This window comes from Ctenopharyngodon idella, chromosome 2 (genome assembly GCF_019924925.1).
Source record: "Ctenopharyngodon idella isolate HZGC_01 chromosome 2, HZGC01, whole genome shotgun sequence".
NCBI lineage: Eukaryota > Metazoa > Chordata > Actinopteri > Cypriniformes > Xenocyprididae > Ctenopharyngodon > Ctenopharyngodon idella.
Genome location: NC_067221.1, coordinates 25,336,176 through 25,358,208, shown reverse-complemented (window position 1 = coordinate 25,358,208; position 22,033 = coordinate 25,336,176). Strand labels below are relative to the sequence as shown.

Genomic DNA, 22,033 nt, shown 5'->3' with positions numbered 1-22,033 from the left:
CTGTCCGCCAATTTGATTTTCTTTAAAAACACACTTTTTCGAACTACTCCTAGACCATTGGTCCAATTTTCACCAAAACCGAATCGTATCATCTTCAGACCATGTTGGTAAAAAGTTATGGATTTCGTTTTGATAGACGAAACCATATTCACATATCAAACCATCGAATTAGAGGCATGATGCCAAAATGACTGTTGAGTCTGTATTGCTGCAATGCTTTGACATATTGACACCAAACTTTGCAAGTGTCACTGTCACCTCACTCTGACCATATCACATTAATTTGGTCACAGCGCCACCTATTGGTAGGAAGTGATGAACCAGTAAATCTTTACTATTGACAGTATATATAATATTTCAGCTCTTTTGCCTAAAATGATCTTAATAGGTCTTTAATTGCTCACTGTTGCAGTTGATCTGATGCTCACAGTCATGTTGGCTGGCTTCTTGTGCTGCTTTTGTGCTTGGCCCCGTAATTGCTGCTTGCAGTTATATTTAGGGGCCAAGTACCGAAGGTGCGTAGGCACCTATTTTAATCGTTGGCGATCTTTAGGGCCCGAGCACCAAAGTGCGAGGACCCTATTGGATTTCCTCCGTTTATTATTATTATTATTATTATTATTATTATTAATAATAATAATAATAATAATAATAATAATAATACTATTAGGGCCAGAGCACTGATGGTGTGATTTATTCCCTATTGGAATTGCTCCGTTTATTATTATTCTTCTCCAAAGTGAATCGCATTTTTGAGGGCCAAAACGTGCTCAAAAACTCATGAAACTTTGCACACGCATCAGAAGTGGTGAAAATTTATGTCTGTTATGGGTTTCAGAATTGGGCGGGGCAAAATGGCTCGATAGCGCCACCTAATGAAGTGCCCCTTGTGCTACATTTCACATAGATTTTGAAATTCGGTACAAACATTTAACAGCCTAAAACCTACAAAAAAGTCTCTTGGAGCAAAATCTGAAACCGAACAGGAAGTCAGATATTTTGAATTAACTTGCCATTTTTTGCCATTTCCAGACGTTGTACTTTAACAAACTCCTCCTAGAGCTTTGATCAGATCAATGTTATATTTGGTCAGTCTAATCTAAAGGCCTTTGTGACGTTAAATTGTGAAGATCTAGAGTTTTCACTGAAGGGCTCCGTGGCGGCCTGACAAAGTTCGATGTTTCTCCATGAAACACAAAGTTGTTGTAACTCGGATATGCAATGTCCAATCTGCACCAAACTTCACATGTTTTATTAGAGTCCTGGCCTGAACACATCTACATGGCAATATTCAATTACAGTCATAGCGCCACCTGTGGGTAACAGAAAATAATTTGTTTCACATTGTGATTAACTCCTCATAGAGATTAAACCAGATCAACACCATGTTGTCAATCGAATCTTAAGGCCTTAGTGATGTTAAATTGCGACGATCGACTTTTCGTTGAAGGGCGTGTCCATGGTGGCCTGACAAAGTCTGATGTTTTGCCATGAAAGAGGAAGCTGTTGTAACTCTGTTAAACAATGTCCAATCTGCCCCAAACTTCACATGTGTGATGAGAGTCCTGGCCTGAAGACATCTATATGCCAATATTCAGTAAGTCATAGCGCCACCTGCTGGAAACAGGAAATGGTATGCTTTTCACTGTAATTCACTCCCAGAAAAAAATTTGTATATGCCACGAAGTACCAAACATGCTAGAAACACGTTAAATCATACAACACTTGGCTAAGTGCTAATGCATGTGACTGACGCCATGAAACAGGAAGTTGTTGTAACTCAGGCATACAATGTCCGATCTGCTCCAAACTTCACGTGTTTGATAATAGTCCTGGTCTGAAGACATCTACATGCCAATATTTAGTTATAGTCAAAGCGCCACCTGCTGGCAGAAGGAAGTGTGGTGCATCAAAATGACTTTGCCATATTTATCCTCTATTTATCTGCTTAAATGAATATCGCCCACTAATCACAGTTTTCCCAAGGCCACCGGGTGGTGGTGAGCCCGGGTGCGAGGGCCCTTTCATCGCTGCTTGCAGCTTTAATTAGAGCCTGAGCACCGATGGTGTGAGGACCCTATTGGAATTGCTCCGTTTATTATTAGGGCCCAAGCCACTAAGGCGCAGGGGCCTATTGTTCTCCTAAGGATTATTATTATAATTTTTTTTTTCCTTCAAACTTCCAGGGCTTTTTGGGGGCCTTAACGTGCTCAAAAACTCTTGAAAATTGGCACACACATTGGAATCTGCGGCCATTAGGATGCCACAGAGGCTGGGACCTGGGCGTGGCATGGGGGCTCAACAGCGCCCCCTTGAATGGGATCCAAAAACTTGGCCATATGTCAAACACGCTTGCATGTATTAGTATGAAACTCAGTACACATAAAGACCTCATCGGGCCGAACAACTTTTGTGCTCTAAGTTATACGCCAGCTCAACAGGAAGTCAGTTATTATGGGTTGTTTGAAAAACGCATGCTCTGGAATTTGATATACTCCTCCTAGGCGATTAATCCGATCACCACCAAACTCGGTCAGCATGAAGTCAAGACATTGATGATGAAAAATTGCCAGCGGATTTTTGATATCTCGAACGGTTTGGCCATGGCGAGGCAACGGATTTATGGCGAGAAAAGGGAATCAGGAAGTGTGTTATAACTAGGGTTGCAAAATTCTGGGAATTTTCAAAGCTGGAAACTTTCAATGGGAATTAACGGGAATTAATGGGAATAAACAGGGAATTTGCAAAATTGCAGGTTAGCCTATAACAGGGTACTTAAATGTAGTTGGAAAAAAAAAAAAAAAAAAAAAAAACATCTTGCAGCATAATTTTGGTTAAAACAACCAGATTTAATGCAATTTCAGTTGAATGAATTTTTACCCTAACATTCACACAGCACACTACTTCAGGATATTGAGGCCACACCGCCTGCATGCACTGGGCATTCCCCCAGTCCATAACATACACATTTGATCAAAAATACAGAAAAAACAATAATATTGTGAAATATAACCAAAATTTAAAATAATGGTTTTCTATTTTAATAAACATTAAAATATAATTTATTTCTGTGATGCAAAGCTGAATTTTCAGCATCATTACTCCAGTCTTCAGTGTCACATGATCCTTCAGCAATCATTCTAATATGCTAATTTGATACTCAATTATCAATGTTGGAAACAGTTGTGCTGCTTAATATTTTTTATAACCTGTGATACTTTTCAGGATTCTTTGATGAATAAAAATTTAAAGAACAGCATTTATTAAAAATAGAAATCTTTTGTCTTTTTTTTTTTGAAAGAAATTAATACTTTTATTCAGCAAGGATGTGTGAAATTGATAAAAAGTGATATTAAAGTGATATTGTTAGAAAAAAGACATTCTATTTTGAATAAATGCTGTTCTTTTTAACTTTTTATTCATCAATGAATCCTGAAAAAAGTATCACAGGTTCAAAAAAAAAAAAAAAAAAAGTAGAACAACTGTTTCCAACATTGACAATAACCGAGTATCAACTCAGCATATTAGAAAGATTTCTGAAGGGTCATGTGACACTGAAATAAATAACACATAACAATTGCTGCAATAAAAAAAAAATATTTTACATATTTACTAAATTAGAATTAATTGAATGCGAAAAAGAAATTTCATGTTATGACCAAACAAAATGTTTATATTTATGTTTGTATATGATACATTTTATATAAATATTATACATTTATATAAATTTCCCAAAATTTCCAATTAATTCCCATAAATTCCCGTAAATTCCCATAAATTTCCATAAATTTCCGTAAATTCCTGTTAAGTTTCCAAATTGGAATATTTCCAGAATTCCCCAGGTTAAGTTCCCATGGAAAGTTTTCAGAAATTTACCGGAAACTTTCCGCCCCTTTGCAACCCTAGTTATAATGTCTGTATACATTGATTGATTTTTATGAAACTTCACCAGTGTGTTGGTTGTAGGAGTCTGATCACATGGATGTGACTATTGTGAGTCAAAGTTATAGCGCCACCAACTGGCAGCAGGAAGTGTGTCACTTTCAAAATGCTTTGAGATCACTCTGTTATTTTTACCTGATGTGCTTCAAACTTTATCAGTGTAATGTCAATACACAGCAGATGTAGACCTGTGACAGGATTTTTGATATTTTAAACACTGTTGTCATGGCAACGCATCAAATTGTTAATATTCGTTTTGGAGGCTTTTGAGACTCTTAGCATGCTTCAAATTGCATGAAACTCGACACACACACCAGCATTGTCGTACAGTAGACATGGGCAAAACCGTAGAAACGGGCGGGGAGCAGGGCCTTTATAGCGCCACCTTTTGACAAAAGTGGGGGGGTTAGTTTAACCTACAGTCACCAAACTCGGCACACATGTTGCTCTCATTAATTTCTCATTTCTAATTTACAGTCATTACCTCAGAGAAGTCAGCTATTTTGGTTTGAATGTGGATTTTTTGAATAAACAGGCTCTGAATTTTAAACTACTACTTCTAGGGGGTTTATTCGATTCAGACCAAACATTTTTTTACCATGGTGCTATGATATTGAAGATGTTAAATTGAGAATGGATAATGGATATCTCAAACGATGTTGCCATGGTGATAGATTGAAGTAATGTCAAAAAAGGAAAATGGAATGACTCATTTTCTATAAAAAAAAAAAAAAAAAAAAAACACTATACACATTTATATATAGAATACAAATGTTTGAAATAAACACATTTTTTTATTTATTTTTTCAATTTAAAAAGCATGTGTAAGTTAAAAATAGACAGATTAATTATATTTGATTGAAAAATTGATAAATATCATACATAGAGTAACAACTAGAGGGCAGCAAATACCTATTTTTAAACAGGGTTGGATAAATCAAGCACTAGATCGATAGTTTATATAGACAGAAGAATGATTTAGTTTTTATTTTATACTGTTTGTGCAGGTATATTTAAACATTTAACAAAGACTACTTTGTCACAATTTAGATGTTTTTTTTTTTTTGGTTTAAAATGATCTTCTCAGTCTGTCTCTGTCTCTCTTTCTCTCTCCTCCCCCATACTACCTCAGGTTCACTTGGGTGTATGTGTGTGTGTTGTGGGGGGTGTCTGTGCGTGGGTCTGTCTGTGTATATATATATATATATCTCCCCTCCCTGTTTGTGTGTATTACAATCTTGATTAGTGGTCTTTAACCCTTTTACTGATTACTTATTTATTGATGAACTTATAAAAATTTTGAACTGCAAATGAGAACTTCACACTCATTTGAAACTGAACCATAACACTATATCACTATTCGGACAGGACTAGTTTTCTAAATGTTGTTTGAGTTATAATTATTATTTTTTACAATTACAGTTAAATTAATTATTTATTGATATAATTAAATTTTTAAAAACCCCTGTTTCAGTAAATTTCACATGATTATAAAAGTGGCTGTTTAAAATAAACTTGCATAAGTGAGCAGAAAAATCTAGACATGTACCTTACTATTACCTGAGACTGACATTAAAATTGTCTTTGCAGGTTCTGTGATTTGGCTCTATTTATTAATTTTTTCATTTTATTTTTCCTCTTATACCACACATTAAAATTAAATGAAAGCATGCTTTTGGTGCATAAGATTGGTGCACAAACAACAGCTCAGGGAGGTCAAAAAACACATGAAGAGAAGTGTTAGGATTATACAACATCAGCAATCACAGATATTCGCATTAAGGCTGGATTAGATTTCTCAGAGCACTGTGGAGTTTGCACAAATAACAGTATGTAATTTGCTCTAGAATTTTTATAGGGGTTGTCTGAGAAAAAACACAGACATGTCAGATTAGGATGATATTATGCACTCATTTTAAATTGACTTATGACATTCTATGACATGAAAGTCATCTCAATTTAAACGATCTTATGGATGTGGCTGTTGTGGTTTGTGATCATAGGAGCATCAGCTGCTGCAGTAAATGTGGTTTGAATTTGACATAGTCCTTTTATGTTTAACTGTTTTAAATGCCCATTGCCCGCCGTGCACAGTTGCCCTGTAGCCACCAGGGTGGCGGTGCCTCCAGGCTTTGGCCCATCATCGCTGCTTGCGGCTATATTTCTTCTTCTTTTCCCAAATGAATCGCTTTTTTGAGGGCCTAAACATGCTCGAAAACTCATGAAACTTTGCACACTCATCAGAAGTGGTGAAAATTTACGTCTGTTATGGATCTCAGAATTAGGCGTGGCAAAATGGCTTGATAGCGCCACCTATAAAATTTCAACGGACTGCCCCTCGCGCTACGTTTCACGTACAGGTATGAAATTTGGTACACACATGTAACATCCCAATACCTACAAAAAAGTCTCCTGGTACGAAATCTGAAAACCAACAGGAAGTGAGAATTTAGAATTTTCTCTGCAAAATTTGTGCAGTTTTTGCCATTTTCACACATTGTACTTTAACAAACTCCTCCTAGAGCTTTAATCAGATCAACATCTTATTTGGTCAGTCTAATCTAAAGGCCTTTGCGATGTTAAATTGCGAAGATCTAAGGTTTCGCTGAAGGGCGTGTCCGTGGCGGCCTGACAAATTTTGAAACAGGAAGTTCTTGTAAATCGGGTATACAATGTTGGATCTGCCCCGAACTTCACATGTTTTATTAGAGTCCTAGCCTGAAGATATCAACATGACACTATTCAGTGAGAGTCATAGCGCCACCTGCGGGCAACAGGAAATTACATGTTTCACACTGTGATTAACTCCTCGTAGACATTTAACCAGAACCACATCATATATGGTCAGTCTAATCTTAAGGCCTTAGCGATGTTAATTTGCAAAGATCTTGAGTTTTCGTTGAAGGGTGTGTCCGTGGTGGCCTGACAAAGTCTGATGTTTCGCCATGAAGGAGGAAGCTGTTGTAACTCAAGCATACAGTGTCTGATCTGCCCCAAACTTCACATGTGTGATAAGAGTCCTGGCCTGAAGACATCTGTATGCCAATTTTCACTTAGTCATAGCGCCACCTGCTGGCAACAGGAAATGGCATGCTTCACACTGTAATTCAATCCCACGAACACATTTCAATATGCCACAAAGTACCAAACATACTAGAAACATGTTAAATCATGCAACACTCTGCTAAGTGCTAATGTATGCAATTAATGCCACAAAACAGGAAGTTGTTGTAACTCAGACATACAATGTCCGATCTGCTCCAAACTTCACACGTTTGATAATATTTCTGGCCTGAACACATCTATATCGCAATATTTGGTTACGGTCAAAGCACCACCTGTTGGCAGCAGAAAGTGTGGCACTTTGAAATGACTTGGCCATAATTCTCCTGTATTTACTCGCTTACATGCATGTCGCCCACTATTCACTGTTTTCCTAAGGCCAACAGGTGGCGGTTAGCCCGGGTGCGAGGGCCCTTTCATCGCTGCTTGCAACTTTATTATTATTATTCTTTTCCAAACATTATTGCATTTTTGAGGGCCTAAACATGCATCAGGACTGGCAAAAATTGACATCTGATATAGGTTTCAGAAATGGGTGGGGCAAAATGGCTCGATAGCGCCACCTATAAAACTTCAACGGTGTGCGCCTCGGGCTACTTTTGACGTACATGTACGAAATTCGGTACGTACGTGTACCGTCGCATTACCTACAAAAAAGTCTCTTGGAGCTAAGTCCTAAACACAACAGGAAGTCAGCTATTTTGAATTACCCGTGCGATTTGTTTTGCGGTTTTTGCCATTTTCAGGCCTTGTACTTTAACAAACTCCTCCTACAGTTTTAATCCGATCATCTTCAAATTTGGTTTGTGTAATCATAAGGCTTGTGCGACGCTAAATTGCGAAAACTCAAGATCTTCGTAAAAGGGCGTGTCCCTGGTGGCCTGACAAATTTGATGTTTTTCCATGAAACAGGAAGTTGCTGTAACTAAGGCAAACAATGTCCGATCTGCCCCAAACTTCACATACTTGATAAAAGTCCTGTCCTGAACACATGTCCATGCCCATATTCAGTTATAGTCATAGCACCATCTGCTGTCAACAGGAAGTGACGTTTTTAACAATATGATGCACTATTAGCAACATACTAAAATATGCAATTGACTACTAAACATGCTAGAAACATTCTAAATCATGCTAGCAACACCTAGCTGACTGCTAAAGCATGTTATTATCGTCATGAAACAGGAAGTTATTGTAACTCAAGCATACAGTGTCTGATCTGCCCCAAACTTCACATGAAGTATAAGAATTGTAGACACGTCCAATGATATCAGAGAGCAACTGATAGGAGTTCGTAAAAACGGATGGTGCGCAGGCAATGACGGGGCGTGAGCGTGGCCTAGCTGCTCGTGTTCAGCAAGTAGCTCCACTTGTGCAATGGACATATTGCATGGTCCATCGCGAAGCACTAGCTGCTAAAAAAATGCCGGTTCTCTCTGACTCCGTGCTGAACCAATCCGTGAAAATGATAAATCTCATCAAATCATGGCCGCTAAACTCTCGCTTGTTTGGGGTCCTCTGCCAGGAGATGGGGTCAGGGCACGAACAGCTGCTTCTGCACACTGAAGTTCGCTGGCTCTCCAGGGGGCGGGTGTTACAGCGGTTGTATGAGCTGCGAGAGGAGGTGAAGTGGTTTTTGACAGAAATCAAATCAGATCTGGTGAAGCATCTGGATGACACTATGTGGCTTGCGTCTCTGTCCCATTTGGTCGATATATTTGACCGCTTGAATGGCCTCAACCTGTCTTTGCAAGGCCGCAAAACTCATATTTTGCTCCTTGCAGAGAAAGTGAACGCCTTCACACAAAAACTAGACCTCTGGCATGGCCGCATCAGTCGAGGGAACTGCGACATGTTCCCCAGCCTTGCAGACTTTATCACTGATGCAGGCACGTCAGTAGAGTGACAGTAGACTGAAGGAACTCTTTAGCTCCTGCCCTCTTTCGTCATTCTGGGCAGCATTGATGCAGGAATACCCTCAACTCTGTGACACTGCCTTGAAGATTCTCCTTCTTTTGCGTCGACATATTTGTGAGAGGCAGGATTCTCAAAAATGACTGCACTCAAAATGAAATACCGCAATCGTGCACAAATCGAGGATGATTTGAGGCTTATCAAACATTGAGCCAAGAATTGAGGATTTTTGCAAGGCAAAGCAGGCTCAGGTCTCACATTAACATCACCTACCTGCAAGCTTCTGTAAAAAAATGCAGATGATGCCTACTATTAGGCCTAGTAATAATAACAATAATAAAGCATAAATTAATATCAGAGGTCTGGTGCCAATTCCCAATTATAGCAATAGCCTAGTAATGATAATAGGCCTACTGATGATAATAATAATATTATTATTATTATTATTATTATTATTATTATTAACAACAACAAAGCATGTAACCTCATATAATTATATAGCAATAGCCTAGTAATGATGATAGGCCTACTACTACTACCCATAATAATAATAATAATAATAATAATAATAATAATAATAATAATGCCTGCAAGCTCACATTAGAAGTCTGGTGCTACTGCCAATTATAACAATAGCCTAGTAATGATAATAGGCCTACCTACCGCTACTGATGATGATGATGATGATGATGATGATAATAATAATAATAATAATAATAATAATAATGTGGGCCTAAAAATAATAGCCTAGGGCTATCTATCTATCTATCTATCTATCTATCTGGTGTGGGGTGTGTGGGGTGTGGGCACTGGGGCCCCAACTGCAATGAACCAGCTCTGGGGGGGGGCCCAGCTTGCAAAAGGTTGAGAACCCCTGCATTAGCGTATCGTTACAAAACTCGGTATGGGTCATAAGCACAATGCCCCGAAGGAGTCTGAGAAGTTTCAGAAGTTTTTTTTCATATGCTTATAACTTTTGATGTGATTGACTTATTTTAATATCTTTCGACTCCTGAATCCTTGCCAAGTCCAACGATACCAAACATGCTAGGTTTCGACTTACGGTTTGTGCGGCGTGGTGATTTAGCGCTTAAAAAACGATTGCGAATATCTTTGAAACCGTTAGTCCGATCAAGACGAAACCAGCGTAGGAAACACGAAACCTAAGCTGGGTAACTTATTCTCACAGCCCAAATGTCAAAATTTTGATAGGAAGTGGCACAAAAATCAAAACAAAGTCGTCCATGGGTCATTTTTTATGATCTCTTACATGTAAATGTCTATAACTCCAAAACAAAATGAGATATTTGCACCAAATTTGATACACACATGTATGGGGTCACCATGAGGACACATAAAAAAAATTGGTGGGATTGTGCCTCTTGGTGGCACTATAATTGAACAAAACATGAAATTTACATTAACTACAATACAGTATTATGATAAAAAAATGCTATATTATACGAATGCATTGATGTACCATTACGAAACTCAGGATGTACCATTACGAAACTCAGGATGTGGCATCGGCATCATGCTCTGAAGGTACACAATAGGTTTTGAGAGAGCAACTCCTTGTGGTCAAATTTTTAATGAAATTTTTAAAAAATGCTAACAGCTTTATATAAATGTGGCCTATTGTAATGAGACTGATCTTATTAGATTCCGTGGGTCATGCTGAGAACATTGATGCCAATTTTGCCATAGTCAGCCAAAGTTCCTGTTAGTCATTTTGATTTTCCTTAAAAACCTTTTCAATAAATTCGAATCGTATCATCTTCAGACCATGCTGACAAAATGTTATGGATTTTGTGTTGATAGACGAAATTGTATTCATTTACCACAGCAACAAATTAGAGGCCTGATGCCAAGATGACTTTTGAGGCTATATCTCTGCAATGCTTTCAAATATTGACACCAAACTTTGCGAGTGTCATTGTCACCTCACTCTGACCATACCTCATTAATTTAATCACAATGCCACCTATTGGTCAAAAGTGATAAACCAGTAAATCTTTATTATTGACTGTATTTGTGATTTTTCAGCTCTTTTGCCTAAAATGATCTTAAAAGGTCCCATGGCATGAAAATTTCACTTTATGAGATTTTTTTAACATTAAATGAGTTCCCCTAGCCTGCTTATGGTCGCCCAGTGGCTAGAAAAGGCGATGGGTGTAAACCGAGCCCTGGGTGTTTTGCTTCACGTTTGAGAAAATGAAAGCTCAGACAACCCAATCTGGAATTTTCCCCATATGTCGTCATAAGGTGAAAGGTTACCTCCCCTTTCTCTGCTTTGCCCGCCCATGAGAAAATAAGCTACTACCGTGCGAGGGGGCGCGATTTTTTTTTTTCCTCGGGACATCATGGCTTGTAAACGAGCGAAGCATGGCAGTTGCTCAGTGTTTGGATGTACAGATGAACACCGGAGTCTGTTTTCAGTTCCTTCATCCGAGCCTATAAAGAAACAGTGGGTTAATTTTATTTTCCAAAACAATGCGCCGACACAACTTCCCAAAGTTTTGTATGTCTGCGCCAAACATTTTACGGACGACTGTTTCCTCAACTTGGGCCAATACAGTGCTGGCCTTTCTGAACGTCTGAAAATAAAGTCTGGATCAGTACCAACTCTTCTTGGCGCAGCTACAAACCTCAGACAAGTCAGTCAAGTAACACTATACAATTCTTTTGCTTTACTGTATATGGTTACCTAGCTTGTTATCCTTAGAATGTAGCTGTAACATTAGCTCTGCCGCTAACAGCCCAGTTACTGTCGCTAATGTAAAGGTAGATAGCATCAAGTATGTGTGTCAATACACACACTGTAATGCGAGTATTGTATATTTCTTTTTTTTTGTTTGGATAACCGTTCTGCTGTTGGCGTTATGGTGCACGTGATATCCACATTTACAGATTGCAAAGCTTGATGTAATTGAAGACTTCAGATGCAAAAGCCTCTAAGTGCCGTCTGAAATCGTCTTCTAAAATGAGTTTTTTTTTATTTATTTTTTTTTAATCAAGCTCGTTTGTTTAGGCTAGCATTAGCTACATGATAATACATTTTAAATTAACATTTAATGATAATTCATTTTAAACTAACCACTCTGAGACGTCCTGCTGTAGCCGCTGAGTTGCAACTTCTTCATCCGGTGCTTCTCCATCCGGATCGGATTCTGGGTCGAACTGAAACACTTGAACGACTGTGGGTCTATGAGCCATTGCGATACATCCACTGTCAACATTAGCGCATGGTACAGTGGCTGCAAGCTGGTTAAGACCACACCCACCCTCCACCTTGCCCCGCCTCTCTCCTCCTCATTAGCATTTAAAGCTACAGACCCAGAAACGGCACGTCCTGAGGAAAGCTCATTGTGGGACTGTCTCATAGTGGCTGAAATTCTGCACCTCGGCTGAATTTCGGGAAAAAGGCTTCAGATACAGTACTAGGGACCACTTAGGCCTATATAAAAGCATCCAAAAAGTAGCATGTCATGGGACCTTTAATAGGTATTTAATTGCTCACTGATGCACTTGGTCTGATGCTCACAGCTGTGTTGGCTGGCTGGTTGTGCCTTATTTGTGCTTGGCCCCGTAATTGCTGCTTGCTGCTATATTTAGGGGCCAAGCACCGAAGGTGCGGAGGCACCTATTGTAATCGTTAGATTTCTTTTTTTTTCTTCTTCTTCTTCTTCTGTTCTGGAAGTCTATAGCAGCTCATAGAACCGTATGCTAAAAAGTTGTGAAATTTGGCACACTGACAGAGGACAGTCTGAACTGTGTCCATAGCAAATTTGGAGTCTCTAACTCAATCCTGTCCAAAGTTGCACTTCTGTTTATGCTAATAACTTTTGAACCGTAAGGGCTAGAAACACATTTTTTTTCCTCTGATTCCTTAGGTCAAGACGAATCGATTGCACCCTATGATGTCATTTTCCGTCATGAAAATTTTTCCGCCATTTTGAATTTTCTCAAAAACCTACTTTTTCGAACTCCTCCTAGGCCGTTACTCCGATTTTCACGAAAATTGAACCAGACCATCTTCAGACCATGCTGACAAAAAGTTATGGAATTCAAGTCGATTTCTCAAACCGTTTTCGAAAAACACGCAAACGAATTTTACGTAGCGCTTGCGAAATTAGACATAAGGCTGTATCTCCGCAATGCTTTATCGTATTCAGACCAAACTTGGTACATGTCATCACAAGCATGACCTGAGGAAACATGCAGCGTTTCGGCGCAGCACCACCTAGAGATATGAAAAATTTGATATTTTTGCTTATAACTTCTGATGGATTTGTCCGAAAATCATAAATTTGGTCTCGTTGGATTTGGGGCATCATGCCGAGTCGAATGATATCCAATTTTCCCATATCGGCCATTTTAGCCGTTGGCCATTTTGAATTTTGTGCTAAAATGCTGTATTTTATGAATGCATTAGCGTATCTTTATGAAACTCGGTATGGGTCATCAGCACAATGCCCTGAAGGAGCCTGAGAAGTTTCGGACCAGCGCCGTAGACTCCTGAATCCTTGCCGAGTCCGACTTACGGTTTGTGCGACTTGGTGATTTAGCGCTTAAAAAACGATTGCGAATATCTTTAAAACCGTTAGTCCGATCGAGATGAAACCAGCATAGGAAACACGGAACCTAACCTGGTTAACTAAATGTCACAGCCCAAATGTCAAAATTTTGATAGGAAGTGGCAAAAAAAAAAAAATCTAAACAAAGTCGTCCATGGGTCATTTTTTATGATCTCTAACATGTAAATGTCTATAACTCCAAAACGAAACGAGATATTTGCACCAAATTTGATACACACATGTATGGGGTCACCATGAGGACACAAAAAAATTGGTGGGATTGTGCCTCTTGGTGGCTCTATAATTTAACAAAACACGAAATTTACATTAACTGCAATACAGTATTATGATATAAAATATTCTATTATATGAATGCATTGGTATACCATTACGAAACTCAACAAAAAGTTATGGAATTCAAGTTGATTTCTCAAACCGTTTTCGAAAAACACGCGAACGAATTTAACGTAGCGCTTGTGAAAAATAGACCTAAGGCTGTATCTCCGCAACGCTTTATCGTATACAGACCAAACTTGGTACAAGTCATCACAAGCATGACCTGAGGCAACATGCAGCATTTCGGCGTAGCACCACCTACTGGTCCGGAGATATGAAAAATGGGTAATTTTAAATTTGGTCTTGTTGGATTCGGGGCATCATGCCGAGTCGAATGATATCCAATTTTCCCATATCGGCCATTTTGACTGTCGGCCATTTTGAATTTTGTGCTAAAATTAGGTATTTTATGAACGCATTAATGTATATTTTGAATTAACTTGCCATTTTTTGCCATTTCCAGACGTTGTGGTTTAATGAACTCCTCCTAGAGCTTTAATCAGATCAATGTCATATTTGGTCAGTCTAATCTAAAGGCCTTTGCAACGTTAAATTGCGACGTTACTTTAAAAGCTTCAAGCGAAATGGCATGCCATTTCCTGTTGCCAGCAGGTGGCGCTATGACTAACTGAATATTGGCATATAGATGTCTTTAGGCCAGGATTCTTATCACACATGTGAAGTTTGGGGCAGATCGGACATTGTATGCCTGACTTACAACAGCTTCCTCGTTCATGGCGAAACACCAGACTTTGTCAGGCCGCCACGGCCCTTCAGCAAAAATTCAAGATCTTTGCAATTTAACATGATTAAGGCCTTTAGATTGTAACACTCCAAATGGACAGTACACCAAAATGAGGAAAACGCTCGTTCCACAAGAAAGAAAAAAGAAAAAAATGACTGAGACAAAAATGTTTCAAACACCCAATTGTATTAGAAAAATTAGACTGACCAAATATGATGTTGATCTGGTTAAATCAAAATGAGGAGTTAATCACAGTGTAAAATGTCATTTCCTGTTACCCACAGGTGGCGCTATGACTGTAACTGAATATTGCCATGTAGATGTATTCAGGACAGGACTCTAATAAAACATGTGAAGTTTTAGACAGATCGGACATTGTATGCCCGAGTTACAACAACTTCCTGTTTCATGCCGAAACATTGAAGTTTGCCAGGCCGCCACGGACACGCCCTCGAAAACTCTAGATCTTCACAATTTAATGTCTCAAAGGCCTTTAGATTAGACTGACCAAATATGATGTTGATCTGATTAAAGCTCTAGGAGGAGTTCGTTAAAGTAGAACATGTGGAAATGGCAAAAACTGCCAAAATTTTGCAGAGAAAATAATCTGGCGAAATACAATACTCTTTTTTACAATTATCATATATAGCCTAGCCATTTTTAATAGGATGGACAGTTGAAGGAACCCAACCTTGTTATAGGCTACTAAAATATATTTGATTCTTCTTAGCCTACTAATGTGTTCCCTGCAACTGGTGTATTCTCTGTCGGAAGCGCACAACTGCATGAGATTTTGGGTTAAGCTGCGTTGCTTTGACACTGTGGAAAATAGAATAATAGAAACAAAATGTATTAGCCTTTTTACCCGTTATTATCAATCTAAATGGACCTACTGCGAAATGTAGGAGCTTGTTAAAACTCAAACGTGAGATTTTACTGGGATGGCGTGTTCAGTTGGTTTATTTATTTTTCATTCTTCTTTTATTTAAATAACCTACCCGTTACTGTGTCAGTAATTGCTGTGCTAATTTCTGATTTGGGAGTGATTTGTTTATCAGAAAAATGTTAGGCTACTTTATTAAAAGTTTTGCTCTTAACAGACCTGTGTTTTGTATCACTAGTGCAGTGTCCGTTCTCGGAACTTATAAGCCCTGCCCACATGAGGCGCGCCGCTTTCAGCTAGTTTATTTCGCTGTTCTGTAGTTTATTAAAAGTTTATTAATTCTGAACGTGTCGCGTGTCCATATTGCACTAAATGCGACACTGCACTCCCTTGGGTCCGCAGCAACACACCCGCCACGTGTAAAGTCGATTGGATGAACGGTTCTCGACATAATCAAAATGTAAACAGACAGACAGACACAGAGATTCCTGCAGTAACGCATTGTGTATGGAGCAAACACTTTGTGTATGATAGCTCACTTAGCTTGAGTTACCAGACAGACTTCACGGAGGCGATTGACATTTCACAACTGGCGCTTTATTCCCCATGCAACTCGTGTAACTGTCCGTCGCAAATGTTATGCCGTCCACAGCGTTAATAAAGAAAATAACTTTAAATGAGAAACAGAAAAACAGAAATACCCCGCATACATGCGAGTCGCACATACAATGCAGATCGACATTTCAACCGGGAGTGCACAGCTCTTAAAGGGGCCACACCATTGTTACACTGCCTTTATTAGAGAGATGAATATGTTCAGCCCCCTCCTTCCGAAGCTTCGAATATTCGTTGTGGATTACTACCGAAGCTTTGAAGCTCAAAAAATGGCATTCGGACCAGCCCTACTGACCTCACAAATGCGCTTCTAGAAGAATGGTCAAAAATTCCCATAAACACACTCCTAAGCCTTGTGGAAAGCCTTCCCAGAAGACTTGAGGCTGTTATAGCTGCAAAGGGTGGGCCATCTCCATATTAAACCCTACGGACTAAGAATGGGATGTCATTAAAGTTCATGTGCACGTAAGGGTAGACGTCCCAAAACTTTTGTCAATATAGTTATATATATATATATATATATATAAATACACACACACACACACACACACACACACACAGGTGCTGGTCATATAATTAGAATATCATCAAAAAGTTGATTTATTTCACTAATTCCATTCAAAAAGTGAAACTTGTATATCATATTCATTCATTACACACAGACTGATATATTTCAAATGTTTATTTCTTTTAATTTTGATGATTATAACTGACAACTAAGGAAAATCCCAAATTCAGTATCTCAGAAAATTAGAATATTGTGAAAAAGTTCAATATTGAAGACACCTGGTGCCACACTCTAATCAGCTAATTAACTCAAAACACCTGCAAAGGCCTTTAAATGGTCTCTCAGTCTAGTTCTGTAGGCTACACAATCATGGGGAAGACTGCTGACTTGACAGTTGTCCAAAAGACGACCATTGACACCTTGCACAAGGAGGGCAAGACACAAAAGGTCATTGCAAAAGAGGCTGGCTGTTCACAGAGCTCTGTGTCCAAGAACATTAACCCTCTGGGGTCTGAGGATTTTCGGGGCCTGGAGAAGTTTTGACATGCCCTGACATTTGTGCTTTTTTCAGTTGTTCATAAACATATTAATGGAAAAAGTGTCATTACACTGTATTCAGCACAAACTAGGCTACCATAATATGTGAGGAACATGTATGTACATGTTTGTGTTTTTGAAGGAATAACGTTTATGCGTGGTTATTGAAAAAACAAAAAACTTAAGTCATTGAAATAAAGCCAAAAAATATATATTAAATCTGTGTTCACAAGACTTCTGGGTATTGGAGGTTGTAGACTAGAGTTTTTGCTTCAAAATGATGTAAAAATTATCCTGCATACTCGTTCATTTATAACAATATATTGATTTAGTTTTTGTAAGACACTTTTTGTCAAGAAACACAGTATGCATGGAGGCGTGAATCATCATGAATAATGGGTGATTTACACCTGAGAAGACAAAAGAATCGCATAAAGAACCTCAAATGAGCTGCATATTAATGAGGCCTTTCAGTCAGGTAGGCTGTGAAAAAACCCTCTGTGATCATGTCTCAAGCTCATCATGGTGTATATCAAACATACAGAAAAAACAGCAATACTGTAAAATATTATTACAATTTAAAATAATGGTATTCTATTATATACTTTAAAATATAATGTATTTCTGTGATGCAAAGCGTCTGAACATTCATGTTACCTCTATGGCATTTCATATAGTCTTTTAGCTTAAAAGCATGCACATTTGGAGAAATATTGATGGATTCTCATATGTTTATGTCAATTTTCTCTACAGAGGAGTAATATTTATTCAATATTTATTGTCATCACTGTGAGCGCTGGATACTGTTTTCAATTCATACTTGCAGCCGGAAGGCACTCTGTACACATTTAGTCCACAAATTACTCTAAAGAAGAACAGGACATTCAGGAACTAACGGCATGTCTTCCAGAGATCGCTAACCATGGCTTTAACATCCAGATAAACACTTTTCAAGACAATAATTGCACGACTGAGATGATATATACATGTATTGCCTCAGAATTTGCGTCTGAATAGCGCTCGCTCCGTGGGCGTGGCCGCATTAGCGGATAATGAGCTGAATCACGGACTTCTGACATGTGTCTCTTTTCATACAGATTACATAAACACAGAATATTTGTTTTCGATTTGACTTACACGATTTAAAACCTGACATTTCAACGTTTTTTTTAGACATAAGTCTCATTTGTGTGTCATTAGTATTCACTAAGTTACAGTTCACTTTCTGAGAACTATCAGATGAAACTTCGTTCAGAGGGAGTTGAGAGATCACGCATCATGTTAGTTTTCTTTATTTTGCAAAAAGCACATCATTTTGTTTTTACTCTGAGTGTACGCAAATAAAAGAAGATATTCCACAAATTTTAATGGTGTATAGCTCTTAATTATTTGTGCAACATTGACGGAGTATTTTGAGTCTCTTTCACACTGGTAAGAAAAAAACTGAGGTGGTATCGCCGGCGTGACCGCCGACCCGAGGGAGTTAATAGAGAGGCGAAGGGAAGGAAAAGATGTGGTAGAAAAAAAAGTGTACAAGCAATAGGGATAACCGCACCCTGGAGAGGATTGTGAAACAAAACCCATTCAAAAATGTGGGGGAGATTCACAAAGAGTGGACTGCAGCTGGAGTCAGTGCTTCAAGATCCACTACGCACAGACATATGCAAGACATGGGTTTCAGCTGTCGCATTCCTTGTGTCAAGCCACTCTTGAACAACAGACAGCGTCAGAAGCGTCTCGCCTGGGCTAAAGACAAAAAGGACTGGACTGCTGCTGACTGCAAAGTTATGTTCTCTGATGAAAGTAAATTTAGCATTTCCTTTGGAAATCAGGGTCCCAGAGTCTGGAGGAAGAGAGGAGAGGCACACAATCCACGTTGCTTGAGGTCCAGTGTAAAGTTTCCACAGTCAGTGATGGTTTGGGGTGCCATGTCATCTGCTGGTGTTGGTCCACTGTGTTTTCTGAGGTCCAAGGTCAACGCAGCCATATACCAGGAAGTTTTAGAGCACTTCATGCTTCCTGCTGCTGACCAACTTTATGGAGATGCAGATTTCATTTTCCAACAGGACTTGGCACCTGCACACCGTGCCAAAGCTACCAGTACCTGGTTTAAGGACCATAGTATCCCAGTTCTTAATTGGCCAGCAAACTCGCCTGACCTTAACCTCATAGAAAATCTATGGGGTATTGTGAAGAGGAAGATGCGATATGCCAGACCCAACAATGCAGAAGAGCTGAAGGCCACTATCAGAGCAACCTGGGCTCTTATAACACCTGAGCAGTGCCACAGACTGATCAAATCCATGCCACGCCGCATTGCTGCAGTAATTCAGGCAAAAGGAGCCCCAACTAAGTATTGAGTGCTGTACATGCTCATACTTTTCATGTTCGTATTTTTCAGTTGGCCAAGATTTCTAAAAAATCCTTTCTTTGTATTGATCTTAAGTAATATTCTAATTTTCTGAGATACTGAATTTGGGATTTTCCTTAGTTGTCAGTTATAATCATCAAAATTAAAAGAAATAAACATTTGAAATATATCAGTCTGTGTGTAATGAATGAATATACAAGTTTCACATTTCGAATGGAATTAGTGAAATAAATCAACTTTTTGATGATATTCTAATTATATGACCAGCACATGTATATACACAATAACATAAAGAACATTGCTAAGGGATTACATTTAGCCTACATGAATACCATCAATAGATAGATTTGACATAATTAACATGCACGCACACACACACACCTTACATCAATTTGGGAATAGCTACAGATAAATATAAAAAGGGGGGAGAAAGAAAAAGATAACTGAAGGATTGCATTATGATGGGATAAAAGCCTATAGAAAGTTATACAAAAAAATCATAGCCCAAAAAAAAAAAAAAAAAAAACAAAAAAAAACAAAACACTGATGCCTTCTAGTCTGATGTCTTTTTGTCTGAGCCCATTTCATCCAATGCCTTTTCGTCTGATGCCTTTTGTTTTGAGATAGTTTCGTCTGATGCCTAATTGTACGAGACCTGAAACCTGACATTTTTCCTGAGACCTGAAGCCTTTCAGTCTGAGGCGCGATGCCAGTTTGTCCAGTGACTGAAGCCTTTTAGTCTGAGGCATGACGCCTTTTCGTTGTATGACTGATAGGGGTGTAAGAAAATATCGATACACGTGAATATCGCGATATTATGTTTGGCGATATGTTTTATCGATTCTCAAAAACACTGTAACGATATTTATTTACATCCAGTATTCGTGGGTTTGTGTTCGGTTTAAACCACATACTGTATAAAACCCAACCGCTAGATGTCAGCGTTATCTCAGAACGTAAACTGACGTGTAGCCGGAGAAGCGCAAAGTGCATAGCTAGCGTTAGCATTAGCAAACCCAGCTCACAACACGATAGAATTATTCCGCTCCCGCGGTATACAGAGCTGAAGTGTGGACTCATTTTGGCTTTAACTATAAAGAAACCACTAAGGAGATCGACAAGAGTCAGTTGTTCGCAAAATAGGCCATGTTATAATCCAAAACTCGGGAAACGCATTGAATCTGAGAGCTCACTTAATAACCCGACGGCATCCGCGCTGCTGAGAGAGACGTTCGACAGAATATATAGTATGTACTGCACGTTTTCCTCTCAGTAACAAAATAAACACACAACTAAAATGACAGTGGTGACAGCAGAAAGAAAGCATCTGATCATAGCGATGTGGATATGTTTGCACCAGCTCTGTTCAGCACTTCAGTGAAGGCACGTTTATTTAAATAGCACATACAATAGACGGCTTTAAAGCAAGCAGCTACAGTATTAAATATAAAACAGACATTCATGAAATGGACTATGCACTAGTTGTTAAATAGTTTAAAAATTAAAAACTATGAACCTTTAAAACACCTAAAGAATACTGCAGTCACTTTACTATTTTCCCTTAGATTGCACAAAATAGCGATTAGTGATATAACTTAGGGGTGAAACGATTCTCGGTATAAAAAAAAAAAAAAAAATCGAACCGTACTGTTCAGCACACTCGGTTCGGCACGCACTTGCACCGCGGTTCATCTCCATCTGACGACGAAAATAAATAAAACAGACAAACAGAGTTAGGCTAATGTATGTTTCTGTCGATGGATACGCATTCTGGCTTCGCCTAAAGTGCCGTATGCTCTATATGACCAGTCATTTACGTGTTGATAGCGCGCGAGCGCAAGTGAGACCTGAACAGCACACGTTGCTATCTGCGTTTAAACTAAACTCATTTAAGCCTTGCCAATTTAAACATTCGAGTGCAAGCCGCGAAAGAGAACTTACGCGCGCGCTGTGAGAAGATTTGTGCACTCATCCGAAGCGCGTACGCGGAAGCCCGTGTACAGCGCGCAAATATTGAGGTCTCTTTCAAGTCTTGTGCTTGAACGGTCAAATTCACACAAAATTATGTCAACATGCCCGTCTTGGCGAGTATCCTAGCAAGCACTGTAGGTTATGTCTTAAGTGAACTTATACACTCGAGAAAGAACGCATATCAGTGTACTGATCCGTGTATTATGTCTTAAAGAGACAGCAGCCCTTGCATTCCTGCTGTCTGAAAGTGATGTTAATCAAACAACAAAAGACAAGGAAATCACTCATTGCTCATGACTGAATAGTAGCTTAATAATTCATAATAATTGATCTTTAATTTATACAGTGAAGATTATGTGCAACGTTGTTTTACATTTTATTAGCTACTTTATTCAATTTCTGGATGTTAAAACTGGATACATGAAAAACCTGAAAAGCTTTATTTATTTGTATCTTTGTTTTACTGAATTTATTTGTGCTGTTTGATTATTTGTTCTTATTTTCTTTTTCTTTTTTTTGACATACCGAACAGATTCTTGGCAATACACAGCCCGATGTGCTAATATGTACA

General features: G+C 38.7%; 1 protein-coding gene across 8 annotated transcripts in view; it reads right to left on the bottom strand.

Annotated features, from left to right (window-relative positions):
- Nucleotides 1-22,033, bottom strand: part of med1 (mediator complex subunit 1) — a 633,161-nt gene that overhangs the window by 598,636 nt on the left and 12,492 nt on the right. Inside the window, exon 2 of one of the 8 annotated variants that reach the window (XM_051877055.1) lies at nucleotides 11,243-11,373. The exons of the other annotated variants lie outside the window; for them this stretch is intronic. Within the exon in view, the coding sequence (XP_051733015.1) occupies nucleotides 11,243-11,306 (64 nt within the window). The 5' untranslated portion in view covers nucleotides 11,307-11,373. The remainder of the gene's footprint in view (nucleotides 1-11,242; nucleotides 11,374-22,033) is intronic. 8 annotated transcript variants of the gene reach the window in all.